This window comes from Ascaphus truei, chromosome 1 (genome assembly GCF_040206685.1).
Source record: "Ascaphus truei isolate aAscTru1 chromosome 1, aAscTru1.hap1, whole genome shotgun sequence".
In the NCBI taxonomy this organism is placed as follows: domain Eukaryota; kingdom Metazoa; phylum Chordata; class Amphibia; order Anura; family Ascaphidae; genus Ascaphus; species Ascaphus truei.
Window position 1 is genome coordinate 257343819 of NC_134483.1, and position 16723 is coordinate 257360541.

At 47.4% G+C, this 16723-nt stretch overlaps 1 protein-coding gene across 5 annotated transcripts in view; it reads right to left on the minus strand.

Annotated features, from left to right (window-relative positions):
• The window catches only part of LOC142496631 (phospholipid-transporting ATPase ABCA1-like), a 1672602-nt gene that overhangs the window by 63440 nt on the left and 1592439 nt on the right, over window positions 1-16723 (minus strand). For all 5 annotated transcript variants that reach the window (XM_075603302.1, XM_075603295.1, XM_075603331.1 and 2 more), the window contains one exon: window positions 398-501. In XM_075603302.1, coding sequence (XP_075459417.1) covers window positions 398-501 — 104 coding nt within the window. The remainder of the gene's footprint in view (window positions 1-397; window positions 502-16723) is intronic.

Below are 16723 nucleotides of genomic sequence, written 5' to 3' on the forward strand. Positions count from 1 at the left end.
AAAAATGTAATAAAGGAAGTGGATGTACGGTATGCAGTAAAAGCAGAAAGAAATGTATGAGTAACTTGACAAACAAGTGATAATGGTATTCATTTATGTGTGCCTTGCAGTTATTTTTCAACCAGGTCTGTTCTAGCGTAAACAATGCCTGCATAAGAAATGTTTGTCAAATAAAATGGTGTGTTGCCTTTGACAAAGGCGTGAAAGACAGAATACAGTTGTAAATTACTGTAATTGTGCCAAGCTTTTTGCAATCTGTGTATTACATGTGTCACAATTGTGCATGGTTGTCATACAAAACAAAGGTCTACCTACAAGTATCTAATAGATTTTCACATGCTGCATAACCAGCAACTCCTTTTAAAATCTGAAGGAAAAAAACAAAAAGCAATCTTACCTGTGTGAAGTTAAAATAACAGACCTTCCCTCTTTAATAATGCTAAGTATGCAATCCCACAGAAAACGCCGAGCCTTTGGATCCATTCCTGTGGTTGGTTCATCCTAACACATAAAAAAAAGAAATCACGCACAGAGAAATATGGTTAAAGTAATATTTCACCAATGATGACTGCTAGCAAATAGAGATTTAGAGATCTGCATTCAGCCCAGTAATTTATTTATTTATTTATAAAATATTTTACCAGGAAGTAATACATTGAGAGTTACCTCTCGTTTTCAAGTATGTCCTGGGCACAGAGTAAAACAAATAATACATGGTTACAAGTACAGTTACATAAATGAACAAGGTATACATTATATACAAGACATTGCATGCACAGTTAAAGAAAATATATATTATGAGCGTATGAAACAGTTACAGACCAGATTAAAGTGTGAGACAGCCTTAGATTTGAAAGAACTTAAGCTGGTGGTGGATATGAGAGTCTCTGGTAGGTTGTTCCAGTTTCGGGGTGCACGGAAGGAGAAGGAGGAACGTCCGGATACTTTGTTGAGACTTGGGACCATGAATAGTCTTTTGGAGTCTGATCTCAGGTGATAGGTGCTGCATGTGGTAGGGGTGAGGAGCTTGTTCAGATAGCTGGGTAGCTTGCCCAGAAAGTATTTGAGGGTGAGACAGGAAAGGTGAACTTTGCGCCTGACTCTAGTGTTGACCAATCTAGTTCTTTGAGCATTTCGCAGTGATGTGTGTTGTAGTTGCATTGGAGAACAAAATGACAAATTGAATTGTAGAGGGTGTCAAGTTTGCTAAGGTGGGTTTGAGGAGCCGAGCCATATACTATGTCTCCATAGTCAATAATTGGCATTAGCATCTGCTGTGCAATACGCTTTCTGACCAGGAGACTTAGGGAGGATTTGTTCCTGTAAAGTACCCCTAGTTTGGCATAGGTCTTGGTTGTCAGGGTATCAATGTGCATTCCGAATGTTAAGTGGGAGTCAAACCATAAGCCCAGGTATTTAAAACTAGTGACAGGTGTTAGGGTGGTGTTAGCGTTGGTTCTAATCAGGAGCTCAGTCACTGGAAGCTTTACAAATTTAGTCTTGGTCCCAAATACCATTGTTACAGACTTGTCAGTGTTTAAAAACAGTTTGTTTTGGGAAATCAAGTTTTCGAGTCTCAAAAAGTCAGACTGAAGTGTGTGTTGAAGGTTAGAGAGGCTATGGCTGTGTGCATATAGGATTGTGTCATCTGCATACATGTGTATTGAGGCTTCCTCACAAGCTGTGGGAAGATCATTAATGAACACTGAGAAGAGTAGGGGCCCCAGAACAGAGCCCTGCGGGACACCACAGGTGATATCCAGGGGGTTGGAGTTAGAGCCTGAGATGGACACATGTTGGGATCTTCCTGATAGGTAGGACTGAAACCAGTTTAAAGCATGTTTCCCTATTCCAGAGCTCTGGAGTTTGTTAAGCAGGATAGCATGATCAAATGTGTCAAAAGCCTTTGCAAAATCTAGGAATACTGCACCAGTGAGTTGTCCCTGTTCCATTCCACACTGGATTTCATTGCAAACTTTTAGCAGGGTAGTTACGGTGGAGTGTTTGGGACGAAACCCAGACTGGAATTGGTTAGGGAAATTTGTCTTGGTGTAGAAATCGCTTAATTGGGAGTGGACACATTTTTCCATTACTTTGGATAGAATTGGGAGAAGTGAGATTGGCCTGTAGTTTGAGACAGTGTTTTTGTCCCCACTTTTGAAGATTGGGACAACTCTGGCAGTTTTCCAGGTCTTAGGGATATGGCCTGCAGACAGGATAGAGTTGCAGTGACTGTCACAAGAGACCAGGCATTTACACCATTTATACAGGGATCATAACACTGAGCAAAACAAGGTGGTAAAATAAATTGTAATTTATTCACTTAAAATAGGCTAAGCACAATGAATCACAAAATACATGAGAAGAACACTGGGGGTCTGGGGCTGAAAACTAGACTTTCCTAGCTTAAATAGAATGTAAAACAAAGTATTTGGTTGAGCGGGCCTTGTGCCGAAATTTCCTGGAACTCAAATTGGCATGAAGTTCCAGATGCCACCGTTGTATCTGCTCTGGAAAAGTTGAAATAACTTGACCACGACTTAGCTCCAAACGTCCTGGAACTATTTTCGACTTGACCTCCAAGCCGCGACCGCTATGTTCAATTCTAAGAACCTGGGCGCAAAAAGTGGGACATAGAAAATTTCTTGACTTGAAATTTCTGAAGCTGGCTCGCTGCTATTTCTCCTTGAGCATCTTTTGGTATATTCAAATTTGCCGCTGCTTTTCTGGTGCTTAGAATCTGATCACTGGATTGGCTGAGGCATCCTTATAGTAATTCAGAGTTCATTCATGAAATAATACAGCCAATCCGAGCGTGGGGGGATTCCTACCAGCTAATCAGAGCGCTGCCAGTCTACCAAAGCCAGGCAAGCATGGATTCAGCATTGGACAAGAGCACCCGCTAAGTTAGGCTCCTCAAAGTCTGGGCTGGGGCAAATGGTGGTCCGAGGACTTCCATTCATCCCAGGACATGAGTATTTGAGGCTAACTCCAGTACCCATATGGCTTTCACACTTGGCAACCTCTGAGGCTTTCATGTCCGGGACAGAGCAGACTTGATGGCACCACGCTTAGTAGCCAAATGGTCTCTCGGAACCTTGGACCTGGAAGTCCCAGCTCAGATACCGTGCACAAGCATATACACACTTTAATTATACTGGTTTAATAAAATATATATGTACAAGAAAGGTGAGGGAGTTGGTTGAAGACAGCAGAACACTGTAGGTGAACAGCAGCCCATGCAGTCTATGGCTGCTGTGTTATTGGGCAAAGGTTGCCCATTAATTGCCATTGTAGCAATCCATGCACATATTGTCAATCAATGGCTTTATTGTCAAATGTTTGTTTATATTTAAATGTCATGTATTTTATTTTGTGTTTCTTTTTCTTTTTTATTTTGCCCATTCATTGCCATTGTGGTAATCCATGCCCATTTTGTAGCATGGTTTACCACAGTGACAATCAATGAGTTGAGGGGTTGGGGAAAGGGGTTAATTTCTCCAGGGAGGTGTTTAGTGGGAGGGTTAACCATTTATTACCATAGCGATGAACTTTTATTTACTATATGCTGGCTGTTAATGTTTTATGTTTAATGGGATAATGCGATATTATCCAAATCTGGATATTAGGAATGTTGCCCATTATTGTACTGTACAGATGCAGCAACGAGTATCTGAACACTTGCCTTTGAAAATCTGAGGCAATCTCCAAGTAATGCTGCAACATTTCTGCAAACAGACTAATGGCCAATCAGATTAACACAGCAGGGGTTCCTGGCAATCTCATTCAGTTTGAATGGGACTGCCAGGGACCCCCGCTGTGTTAATCCGATGGGCCATTACTCTGTCTGCAGAAATGTCACAGAAATGTTGCAGCATTACTGGGGTATTGCCCTAGATTTTCCTAGGCAAGTGTTCGATACTTGTGGCTGCATCAGTATGTGTTGGGGGAGGGGGGATGTGTTGGGGGTAGAGGGGTGGGTAGTAGGATTGTTGTATTTTTTTTTTAACGTATATATTTTTATTTTTTCAGAAAACATAATAACATATAAAGGGGGAAGGGAGTGGGGGGGAGGGGGGTACAGAAAATAAAAGGGTTATGGGGTGGGGGGGTAGGGCAGTGGGGTAGCATCCATCACTGGCTTCATGCAGGAAGCAAACATTCTACAGTATGATACTTGTCACATCCTATGCTAGGTCTAGATCTACCTAACCCTTAGTAGTTATTACTGGTTTCCTTACTATTTTATGGTTCCTATTGGGTTCTTCCATATGTAGGTCTCCCAGGGGTCCCATATTGTCAGGAAGGAGTTGTGTCTGTCATGTATTAGGCTTGTAAGTCTCTCCATCGTCATTATGTAGTTTATTTTGTGCAATACCTCATTGATCGGGGGTGGGTCGTTCTTTTTCCAATGTCTTGCTATTAAATTTTTGGCTGCGGAGAGGATCTGCGTTATCAAAAAGTCTATTTTTCTCTCAAGTCCGTCTGTCGGTTTTAGTAAGAGCACTGTTTCTATGTCCCATGTTAGCTCTACCCCTGTTGTTTCTTCTATTAGGCGTCTAACTCTTCCCCAGAATAGGATGATTTTGGGGCAGGTCCACCATATATGTTTAAATGTGCCTATTTGGCCGCAGTTACGCCAGCACATTGGGGAGGTTAGCGGGAAAAAGGAATGGAGACGGGCTGGTGTGTAATACCATCTGTGTAGGACTTTCAGGTTGGTTTCTCTGATTAGGGAACATCGGGAAGCTTTAGCTGTCCTTTCGTGGATTTCTGCCCAGTCCTCTTCCTCCAGGGAGTTTCCTATGTCGTGTTCCCAGTCTAGAATGTTTTTGCTTGTTTGGTCGTAATATTGTTTTAAAAGTACCTGATAGAGTTGGGCAATCGTTCCTTTATTGTAGTGACCTCTTCGGTATAGGCTCTCAAAGTTGGTGAGTGGCCTATTCCAAGTGTCGCTTGGTTGGATTGAGGAAACATAGTGGGCCAGTTGTATGTATTGGAATATTTGTGTGGTTGGGATGTTATATTCCTCTCTTATTCCCATGAATGATTTAACTTTCCCTCCCTGTTGCATGTCTCCTAACCTAGAGAGCCCTTTCTCTTCCCATTGCTTAAAGATATTTGAGTTGTGAGCTGGTGTAAATTCGGGATTGGCTCCAATGGGTGTTAGGGGTGAGGGAATGGAGGAGATTTGCCTGTGTTTGCAGTTTTTATCCCAGATGTCCAGAGAGTGCAGTAAGACTGGGTGGGCTCTATAGGCTGTTTGTCTGTTCCCCTTTTTTACCCATAGAAGAGACGCTAACTCCTTTGTCCCTGCTTCCACTCTCTCTATATCCACCCACGGCTTTTTCCCTGGGGCTGCGGACCAATAGATTAGCGGACTTAGTCTAGCCGCTTCATAGTACTTTGTTAAGTCTGGTTGGCCCAGGCCTCCTCTTGCCTGGGAGAGAGCCATCAGTTTCTTCTTTATCCTAGGTTTTCTGCCGTTCCATATAAATTTGGTTATCTCTTTTTCCAAATCTCTTATTACGTAGGCTCGAACCGTAACGGGGAGCACTTGGAATAGATAAAGTATTCTAGGTAGTAAGGTTCATTTTCACTGATATTATTTTACCCGTCCACGATATCTGGTATCTTGACCAAGATTCCAGGTCTTTTTTCAAGTTTTTAATAAGATTCGGGTAGTTTGCTCTGTACATACAGTATCATCGTATGTTCTCGTAATGTATATTCCTAGATATCTCATCTTGTCTGGCTTCCATTTAATTGGGAATTTTTTCTTTAGTGCGCTTTCTAGTTCTGGAGGTATGTGCAGGCCTATACCCTCTGATTTTGTGTTGTTCACTTTGAAGTTTGAGAGTGTGCCAAATTCGTCTAGTGTGTCAAATAGGTTTTTTTTAATGAAGTATCTAGGTTAGTCAGGGAGAGTAAAGTGTCGTCCGCAAATAGCGAAATTTATATATATTGTTTCCTATTGGGACACCCTCTATCCCTTGGTTCTCTCGTATTCTTGAGGCTAATACCTCTATGCACAGAGCGAATAGCATTGGGGAGAGTGGACACCCTTGCCTGGTACCGTTTGAAACTGCGAATGGTTCTGATGTGTAGCCTGAGGTGCAAACTGTGGCTATTGGGTTGGAATATAGCGCCTTTATGCCTTTAATAAAGTTTCTATGTATGCCCATCTCTCTGAATACCCGGAAACATATATTGTTTTATTTTAATGTTTATTGGGGGTAGAGTGGGTGGATGAAGGTGGTAGTTGGCCCATCCTGGTGAAACTACCCCATTCACCCACCTTCTCTATCCCTGATAAACCAGGTTCTCTGGCTTAAACCCTTCATTGCCTTAGGCATTTTTTTTTTTTTCTTTTTTTCTTTTCTCTCCTCTCTCTCTCTCCTCTCTCTCTCTCTCTCTCTCTCTCTCTCTCTCCTCTCTCTCTCTCTCTCTCTCTCTCTCTCTCTCTCTTCTCTCTCTCTCTCTCTCTCTCTCTCTCTCTCTCTCTCTCTCTCTCTCTCTCTCTCTCTCTCTCTCTCTCTCTCTCTCTCTCTCTCTCTCTCTCTCTCTCTCTCTCTCTCTCTCTCTCTCTCTCTCTCTCTCTCTCTCTCTCTCTCTCTCTCTCTCTCTCTCCTATTCCCTATTAAAAGTGGTACGAGACAGGGATGTCCGCTTTTGCCCCTGCTATTCCCCTTATGCATCGAACCACTCGCAGCGCAAATTCGGAGTAACGCTAATATCTCTGGGGTACAGATCCATTCGCAGGAGCACAAAGTGGCTCTGTACGCGGATGATATTATTCTAAAGCTTACCAAGCCGCTCATCTCGTTGCCCAATCTGTTCGAGCTTCTAGAGCGTTTTGATAGAACTCAACTTTGAGTTTAGGTGGCGCCCCTCCTCCATGAAATACCTAGGAGTGCAGATCACAAAAAAGACGAGCTCCTTATATTCGGCAAACTATCCCAAACTGTTGAGGACTCTCAAAAAAGAGCTACAGGAGTGGAAGGCATATGGTATTTCTTGGTTGGGGAGGATCTATAGTGTCAAGATGAACATCCTTCCCCGAATTCTATATCTGTTCCAAACTCTCCCGATTGCCGTGGTTAGAGCAGACATTGCAGGACTCCAAAAAGCTATTTCTCAATTTATTTAGAAAGGTAAAAAACCACGGATTAAAGTAAAAATTATGCAGAAAGCTAAGGAAGCTGGTGGCCTGGCAGTTCCGAGCGTCATATCCTACTATAAAGCGGCACAATTGTGCCAAATCACGCAGTGGCATGGTGACCCGGGGCTCAGGAGGTAGGTGGCACTGGAGAAGGAGGTGTGCGCCCCGCTTGAGCTCAGGGACCTGATCTGGTACCCGAGGACACGGGTGAAGGATGTACTCATTCCTCTGTCCTCTGTGCTCAACTCACTCTCGGTCTGGGAGGCTTCTAAAAGTAGCTGCTCTTTGACCTCCAAACACACACTGATGGCTCCTTTATATGGCAACCCGGACTTTGCTCCTGGGCTGGCAGAAAAATGCTTCCCGCGCTGGCGGCAATTAGGGATTAGTCGATTGAAGGACCTGGAGGTTAAAGGCAAGATCAAATCTTTTGAACTATTACAGTCAGAAACGGACTTACCTAACACTGATTTTATGAGGTACCTCCAGGTCCGGGCATTCTATAACGCACATCCGGTGAGACCACCGTTGACTAAATTCGAACAGCTCTGCGTGCGCGGAGCAGACACGCGGGGACTGATCTCTGCCTTGTACAGAGAAGTGGTGAATACTGACTCAGACAGGACAGTCAAACCCCGTTTCGTGGTACAATGGGAAGAGGATCTCCAGGCTCAACTAGAGGACGAGGACTGGGCCGCGGTGTTCAAGGCTGCGGCCTCGAGCTCCATATGCACGACGTTGAAGGAGAACTCATATAAGGTATTATTAAGGTGGTATCTCACCCCAATCAGATTAGCTAAATTCATCCGGGGCGCTTCCCCGCTCTGCCCCAGGCAGTGCGGGGAACAAGGGGATCTGGTGCACATGCTGTGGTCTTGCCCGAGAATAGTGCCGGTCTGGACCCAGATCCGAGATTGGCTGCAGAGGATCTTTTTAGGGCTCAAAATTCAGCTGGACCCGTGGCTATTTTTATTAGGTAAACCTACAAACGAGGTATCTAGATCGGGTAACAAGCTGATAGCACATTTTGCTACTGCTATGCGGTGCGAGACCGCAGCACTGTGGAATCAGAATGCGATTCCTTCTATTGATAAAATCAGAAACAGAATTTGGTTCATTTGCAGAATGGAGAAGTTAACAAGTTTAGTTAACGACTCAGCCGATATGGCTTTGATAGAGATAGGTGGGTTCTCCTTGGATGTTGGGCTGGGAGCGGGACGTGACGATCGGACAGTAGGGCTCCCCCTCAGGTATTGCGGTGGTCCGATTCAATGATCAATGAAAAACTGATGTGAACCGGGTTTGGACTCCCCTGAGAGGTGGACTGGAGCAGAGCAACGGCAGTTGTGGTGCAGGACTCCTGAGAAACGATGGAACAGCGATTCTCCCAGGCCGCTCCCCCATCCCTACCCCCTCCCCCTCCCCGCCATCCTCCCCCTTTTGCCCTGTCCCTAGATGTTGTCGGTCTCTTTGTCCTGTCCTGTGGTCCCCCCAATGTCCGTCCGTTCTTCGTAAATTGTTCCTGTAAGTTTGGTGTATACCTGAAACACTTGACAATATGCTGTAATCTATGATGTGTATGCACAAAAAACTAATAAAAACAAAGTTGAAAAAAAAAAAAAAAGACCCTATGTGAGATTGGGTAGGGGAAAAAGGGTTACATTTGGAGGCGCTGCCGAAATTAATCAGGACAGGTTTTCACAGAAGCAAAACGGGAAGATTAAAATGTATGCTTTCAGTGAGAGTGCTAAAGAAGGAGGGAGTCTAGGGGTAGTCAGGAGAACGAAAACCTCGCAAAGCACACCCTAGATGGCCCTAAAAGGTGAATAGGTCTGGAGACATAGGGCTATTGGTGTCCTAGTCATGCCTAAAGAGGGTAGCCTTGTTAACCTGGGTCAGGAACTTCTGGAGAGGGTCTGTGATACTGGCAGCCAAGAGGAGGTGATGCCCAAGTGCTGCAGGGAGAACCCTGAGTACTTCTAGCCCATAGCCAGACTACGAACCACAGAGTGCTCAAACTGGACTATCATCGTGTGCAGTGTACAGAGATAGAGTTTTGACTAGCCTGGGGTATGCTAAATTATCACTGGTTTGAGCTGAGATGGAGTGCAGTATGTACCGAGGAGCGAGTCTCCCTAAAAGCGGTGAGGGTTGAGCTACAGTAAAAGTGGTGGGATCACCAAAGATGGCACCTGCCCAGCAGAGAAGCGCAGTGAGTGATGTATGTGGAGCTAAAATGGTGTTACGTCGGTGCTGCCCGCAGACCAGACCCGTCCCCTGAGCTGAAGGGGGAAGTGGTAATACACGCACCCGCAGCAAAGGTGTGGTATGAAGCGTTGCCAGGCCAGGTGTAGTAAGTTAGACATGGCCTGGCGGTACCGGTTGTAAAGATAGAGTGATGAATGCTTTGCCGAGGTCAGGGAGTGGAGAGTGGAGATAGGTCGTAGTCCAAGCCGTGTTCAAGGGGTTACCAGAGTGAGCGTTGTCCAAGGGGTGCCGAGATCGAGAGCCAGAGGGGGTAGTCGTACAAGCCGCATCAGAACCTGTGAAAACACTGAGAGAATCCAGAAGTACTTCCATACAGAGACTATGTCGAGCGACGAGTGATGGGAAGCACAAGCATAATAAAGCTGGGCAGGCAAATGGGAAAAGGGGGCAGGCCTGGAGGACTGCAAGGAGTCTTCCCTGATAGGAGGGAGGTGTTACAGCCCAGCTGAGTGTAATCCTTGTTTTGCATGGAACTGTGGTTAAAAGGGCTCTGTTAGGCGTGTGCTCTGTAAGCTGGGAATGCATGCACATAACGTCTGGGGCTGGCGTGCGTGTAGGTGTGCGTGCAGGAGGGCGTGGGCGCGCCCGGCGCTGAGCAGAGGAATCGCCGAGGGGAGTAATCCCGCGATGGCGGCAGGGGCGAGGAGCCGTGGAGGCCGGTAAGGCAGGATTGTTTTGTGTGTCCAGGGGCTCCCTGCGGAGAGGGAGTGCTCTGTGTGGGAAGCGAGGAGAACGCAGATTCCTGACAGTACCCCCCTCTTCAGGAACGGCCTCAGTACGGTCCAAGAACGGTTTCTCTGGAAACTTTTTCCTTAAGGACTTAAGAAGGGCCGGGGCATGAATGTCCTTTGAAGGTACCCATGATCTCTCTTCAGGGCCAAAGCTCTTCCACTGCACCAAGAACTGGAGCTGACCCCTGGATAGGGGAGAATCCAAAAGAGAGTGAACTTCGTATTCCTCGTTATTTTGTACAGTAATGGGATCCGGTTTACGAGTCTGATCCGGAAAGAAGTGACTGGAGATGAATGGTTTTAAGAGGGACACATGAAAGACATTGGGAATCTTCATACTGGGTGGTAGTTGGAGCCGGAATGCCACAGGATTGATTTGTTCACAAATAGGGAAGGGTCCCAGGAACTTAGGTGCCAGTTTAGGAGATGGTACCTTGAGGTGGATATTCCTAGAGGAGAGCCATACCAAATCCCCTGGTTTGTAACTGGGTGCCGAACGACGACGACGATCGGCCTGTAGTTTCGATCTGCGGGAGGAGTTGAGAAGGGTAGACTGAATCCTGGACTATGCGGTTTGGAGGGAAGAAATGCGTTCATCTACGGCTGGTACTCCAGAAGGAATGTTGGGGATGGGAAGACAGGGAGGGTGGAACCCATAATTTATAAAGAAGGGTGACTCCCGGGTGGACTCGTTTTTTGCAGAATTGACAGCATACTCTGCCCAAGAGAGGAGTTGAGCCCAATCATCCTGGAAATCGAATATAAAACATCTCAGGTACTTCTCCAGGGATTGATTGATTCTCTCCGTTTGTCCATTGGACTGAGGATGATAGGCGGAAGAGAAGGAAGAAGAGATGCCCAATCTCTTCGTGAAAGCTCTCCAAAATTTGGATATGAACTGAGAACCTCTGTCAGAAACAATGGACGAAGTGATCCCATGAATCCGGAAAATCTGCTCCGTAAAGATATCAGCAAGGGCGGGGGAGGTGGGTAATCCTTTAAGTGGAATGAAATGGGACATCTTCGAGAACCTGTCCACGACCACCAAGATAGTGTTCATTCCTCTGGACTTGGGCAACTCCACGATGAAGTCCATAGAAATGTGGGACCAGGGGCGGTCGGGAACTGGAAGGGGTAACAGAAAACCCTGAGGCTTTTGACAGAGAGTCTTGCTTTGAAAGCACGTGGGGCATGCGCAGGTAAAAACCAGAATATCTTGAGACATCCTTGGTCACCAGAAATTCTGACGAATGAGATCAGTAGTCTTCTTAAAACCTGGATGACCTGCAGATTTAGAGGAGTGACCCCAAGACAGGACCTCTGGAAAAAATTTGGATGGTACAAAGAGTTTGTTGTCGGGAACGACCAAGTCCTTGGGAATGCGTCTCTGGGAGTGCAAAATCTTGTCAAGATTCTTGAACGTAGACGTGGCGAGTATCCTCTCATGTGGAAGGATAGTCTCCAACGACTCCTCTGGCCTCTCTACAGAAGAATGTATTCGGGAGAGTGCGTCTGCCTTTACGTTCTTGGTCCCGGGGATATAGGACAGGTGAAAATCGAATCGAGAAAAAAACAGAGCCCAACGAGCCTGTCGTGGACCAAGGCGTCGAGCGTTCTCTATGTAAAGAAGGTTCTTGTGGTCCGTGAGAATAGTAAACGGCTCTTTTGACCCCTCCAGCAGGTGTCTCCACTCTTGAAGAGCCATCTTCACGGCCAGAAGTTCCCTGTTACCCACATCATAATTCCTCTCGGCAGATGAGAATTTTTTGGAAAAATATGCACAGGGATGTAACTTATCTTGGGGCGTGGGTCTCTGGGAAAGAACGGCACCAGCGCCACAATCAGAAGCGTCGACCTCCAGGACGAAGGGAAGTTCGATGTTGGGATGACGGAGAATAGGTGTGGATATAAAGGCTTCCTTGAGTGTCTCGAAGGCGGAAATGGCATCGGATGACCAAGCAGAAGGATCAGCTCCTTTTTTGGTGAGCGCAGTGAGGGGTGCCACAATGGTGGAAAAACTCTGTATAAACTTACGATAGTAATTAGCGAACCCTAAAAAACGTTGTATGGCCTTGAGAGAATTGGGTCTTGGCCATTCAGTGACTGCTTGAAGTTTACCGGAGTCCATCATAAACCCCTCATCGGAAATTATATATCCCAGGAACGGAGTAGAGGTCGTATGAAAGGTGCACTTCTCCAGTTTGGCGTACAAATGATGTTCACGGAGATGGGAAAGGACGTAGGAGGTGTGGCGTATATGGTCCTGGAGATCTTTGGAAAAAATCAGGATATCATCCAAATATACAATAACAAAAAAAAAACAAGGGTGATGGGTATCCCAGGAGTGTGAATGGCATCGAGAACTAAGGTCTCCTTGTGCAGATGTGAAGACAGAAGCAAGGAAGCCGTCTCTAAGGAGATGTGGACCGGGGTAAGAGGACGTCCATAGATACTGACGAGTGCGATGGGAACCTTCTTTCTCACTAGTGGTATACGGTTTACCCTGGCGAATTCAAGATCTACGAAGTTTCCTCCAGCTCCTGAGTCAATGAAAGCGGCGGTAGAAGTCTTGAACTTATCGCCTGAAAGGAAGAATGGAAATGTAAGTTTCTTAGGGAGTTCATTTTTTTTGAAGGGGACGTGGAGACATTACACCCAGAGAGAGCCCCTCTGTACTCACTGGGTGTTCCCGTTTCCCATTTCCCGGACACAGTGGACACTCCCGAACCAGATGTTCCATGGATCTGCAGTAGAAACACAATCCCCCGGCGTGGCGGAACTGCCGTATCGGTGTGCGGATGCGTTGTACCCCCAATTGCATTGGCTCTGGCAACTCCAGTGCAGGACGAAGAGGTGTGGTAGTACTTGGGGGAGCAGGAGTGCGGCTGAGAGTACTGGGGAACGGAACTTGAAAGTTATGGAAGCGAGTGCGCTGACGCTCTGAGCGGCGTACCTGGATGCGTTGATCCACTCGGACGGCCAAATCAATCAGGACCTCCAGTTGATCCGGCCTGGATTGGCGAGAGTGTTCGCCCTTGATGGGATCTGCCAGGCCTTGCCAGAATACGGAGACGAGAGCCTCTTGTCCCCAGTTAGTCTCGGCTGCTAGAGTCCGGAATTCCACAGCATACTGTGTCACCATCCGCCGTCCCTGAGTGATCTGGAGGAGAGAAACAGATGCCATCTCCCGACGAGCGGGGGAATCGAATACCCGTTGAAACTCGGCTTTAAATGCCGGGTAATCTTGGGTAAGGTCAAAACGTCGCTCCCAAACCGGGGAAGCCCAAGCCAGGGCGCTGCCAGTGAGGAGGTTATAAATGTAGGCTACCTTCTTGCGATCAGTATTGTAGAGATAGGGGGCCATTTCAAACTGCACCTCACACTGGTTTAGGAAACCCCTACAATCTTGCGGTTCACCTGCATAAGGCTTGGGGGGAGGAATCCTTACATCTGAGCTGCTAACTGTGCTTGCGGAGTGGGGGCTTACATCTGGCGGGGTCACGGTCGGTACCCTATCTGAGAGTACTGCGACCTGGCATGTAAGTGCCACAATTTGATCCGCCATGGCCTGGTTTTGCTGAAGCAGATTAGAGAGAAACTGCTGTAGTTCGGTCTGGTCTGCGTCTTGTGGGCTCGACATAATGTTACACCGGTGCTGCCCGCAGACCAGACCCGTCCCCTGAGCTGAAGGGGGAAGTGGTAATACACGCACCCGCAGCAAAGGGAGCGTGTCCGGAGTGTGGTATGAAGCGTTGCCAGGCCAGGTGTAGTAAGGTAGACAATACTTGCCGGTACCGGTTGTAGAGATAGAGTGATGAATGCCTTGCCGAGGTCAGGGAGTGGAGAGTGGAGATAGGTCGTAGTCCAAGCCGTGTTCAAGGAGTTACCAGAGTGAGCGTTGTCCAAGGGGTGCCGAGATCGAGAGCCAGAGGGGGTAGTCGTACAAGCCGCGTCAGAACCTGTGAAAACACTGAGAGAATCCAGAAGTACTTCCATACAGAGACTATGTCGAGCGACGAGTGATGGGAAGCACAGGCATAATAAAGCTGGGCAGGCCAATGGGAAAAGGGGGCAGGCCTGGAGGACTGCAAGGAGTCTTCCCTGATAGGAGGGAGGTGTTACAGCCCAGCTGAGTGTAATCCTTGATTTGTATGGAACTGTGTGATGCTTGGGGGCGACGCCTCACTGCAGGAGCAGTGGTTAAAAGGGCTCTGTTAGGCGTGTGCTCTGTAAGCTGGGAATGCATGCACATAACGTCTGGGGCTGGCGTGCGTGTAGGTGTGCGTGCAGGAGGGCGTGGGCGCGCCCGGCGCTGAGCAGAGGAATCGCCAAGGGGAGTGATCCCGCGACGGCGGCAGGGGTGAGGAGCCATGGAGGCCAGTAAGGCAGGATTGTTTTGAGTGTCCAGGGGCTCCCTGCGGAGAGGGAGTGCTCTGTGTGGGAAGCGAGGAGAACGCCGATTCCTGACAAATGGCGGTTGCTATGCCTGACTTTTGCAAGTTTGCTATGGAAGGGCGCAAATGCCATAGCCGTGCCCTTTGTGTCCTGCATGGATCTTCTGGGTTCACCAGAGGGAGAAGACAGTGAGGACATTGTGATTATATGTGAAATTGCAAATGAGTTGCCTGATCTCCAGCTGGTGATAACTACTCAAGTAAAACCTGTATTGGGTGTGGGTGGCAGTGTGATCCAAAATGGCGGTTCCCGCCGACCTAAACTCCACTAGAGGGAGGGGGCACAGCGAGCTTCAATCCATATTCACTGATGTCACTGGGGGAGGAGCCAGATGCAAGCTCAGTTCCTCTGAGTTAATCAAGAGAGAGGACTTATTTTACCTTTCCTGCTCCCTCCATGTACATTTTTCATGCCCGAGATGGCACACTATGACTTTCTCGAGAATAGTCTGTCAGGAAATCTCCTGGCAGTAAAGGTAGCAGGGTCCTCCTATCCTGAGTGCCCTTGTGCACGGTGTGATGACCCAGCTGTTATGTCAAATGAAGCAGGCCACATTGATGTTATTCAAGGTGAAGTACCAAGGTATCTGTCCTCAGAGGCTGATGACGACAGCACCAGATCAGTTGTGATGCGCCAACCGGCAGACCACTCCAGCAGTGCTGTAAAGGAAGAGTCACCTACCTGCGATGTAGAAGGTGACTCCTAGTGTGGCGGAGACGGGACCCGAGACTGCTCCAGAGGACGAGAGGACCATCGCGAGCAAGCGGAGTGGTGAGAAACCACCTTCTTACTCCGGACAAGCCACGATGGAGAAGATCAGAGGAAAGGCCCAGCCTGAGGCTTACTCACGCAACCGCGATCATGCCGAACTTCTGGTGCAGCGACCAGCCGATGACGTTCTTCCGGTGCGGGACCTGGACCTGTACCGGGACTCCGCGACGTCAGCAGATGATGATGTCACATCCGGTTCCACCAGCAGAGTGAACTAGAAGTTTTCGTCTCCTGATATCATCAGTACTGGCCTGACGGAGACAGAGAAGAAGCAGTACATGGAAGCGGTACTGGGCCGAGGAAAGAGGAGGTCTGTAGAAGCAAAGTTCTTCAATACCCCTACGGGTCGCGGCATGTCCTGTTTCCCCGCCACTTGTCCCTAGCGCCAATGCCCCGGGCCACTGCCACTGCCCCTGCCCCATCCAGCTCTGAGTCACTGGGTAAATGGGAAGGCCCCAAGCCATTTAATGATCATCGGAATTGGGTGGGTTTGGTTCAGGACTCTGGGGCTTTGGGTAATGTTGTTCATATTGTGCCTGTTGCTAGGGTGAAACCTTATGTGGCCCCAGTGTCTGACAGTGGCCAGAAATCACCAAAAGTCATTACTCTATTTTCACCAACCACTGGAGGGAGAAATTGAGTTTGAAATGGGTTCCACTGATGAAGAGGAGAGGGAATCTAGTTCTGATGAGGAGGAAAATTGGGATACTGATAGCTCCCTTGAGGATTAGAATCCTGAAGTATTAGATGAGAAGTGGTATAAGCTAGAAAATATAGCTTACATCTCCAGGAGATGCCTTAAGGAAGTCTATGGGCATGATCCTCTCCGACCATTAGCATCCATGCTGGAATTATGGGCTGATTGTGGTTGTGCCACCCAGAGTGTTATTTTACTTCTGCTCTAAACCCAGTGGACTATGCTGTGCGCAGGCCACCCTAAGAGGGTATAGCTAGTACAAGTAAGATATATTCTGAGGGTAGTAAAGATACCTGACTCCAGGCATTACTGTTAGTAGCGGATTCTCCACGTTGGGAGTAATCCTAGTTTCTTTTGAGTCACCATCTAAGGAGGGTGTAAAACCTGCAAATGTAATAACACTGTATTATGGTGAATAATATTGTTTTGTTTTCTATTTTTGTATAGGTTACTCTCCTGCAGGATGGCCCAGCAAATTAGGTCCAAGTGGGAACCATTGGATTCCACCAGAGGGAGAGTGTAGGCCAGGGTAGTTTTGGGACTATAGTTCTGTCCTCCTCCGAGCAATAATACCTGGTAAGGGCAGGTTTCCAGGAGCAATCATGGGTTTTCCCCACACATGCAGTGCAGTGAGTCAGT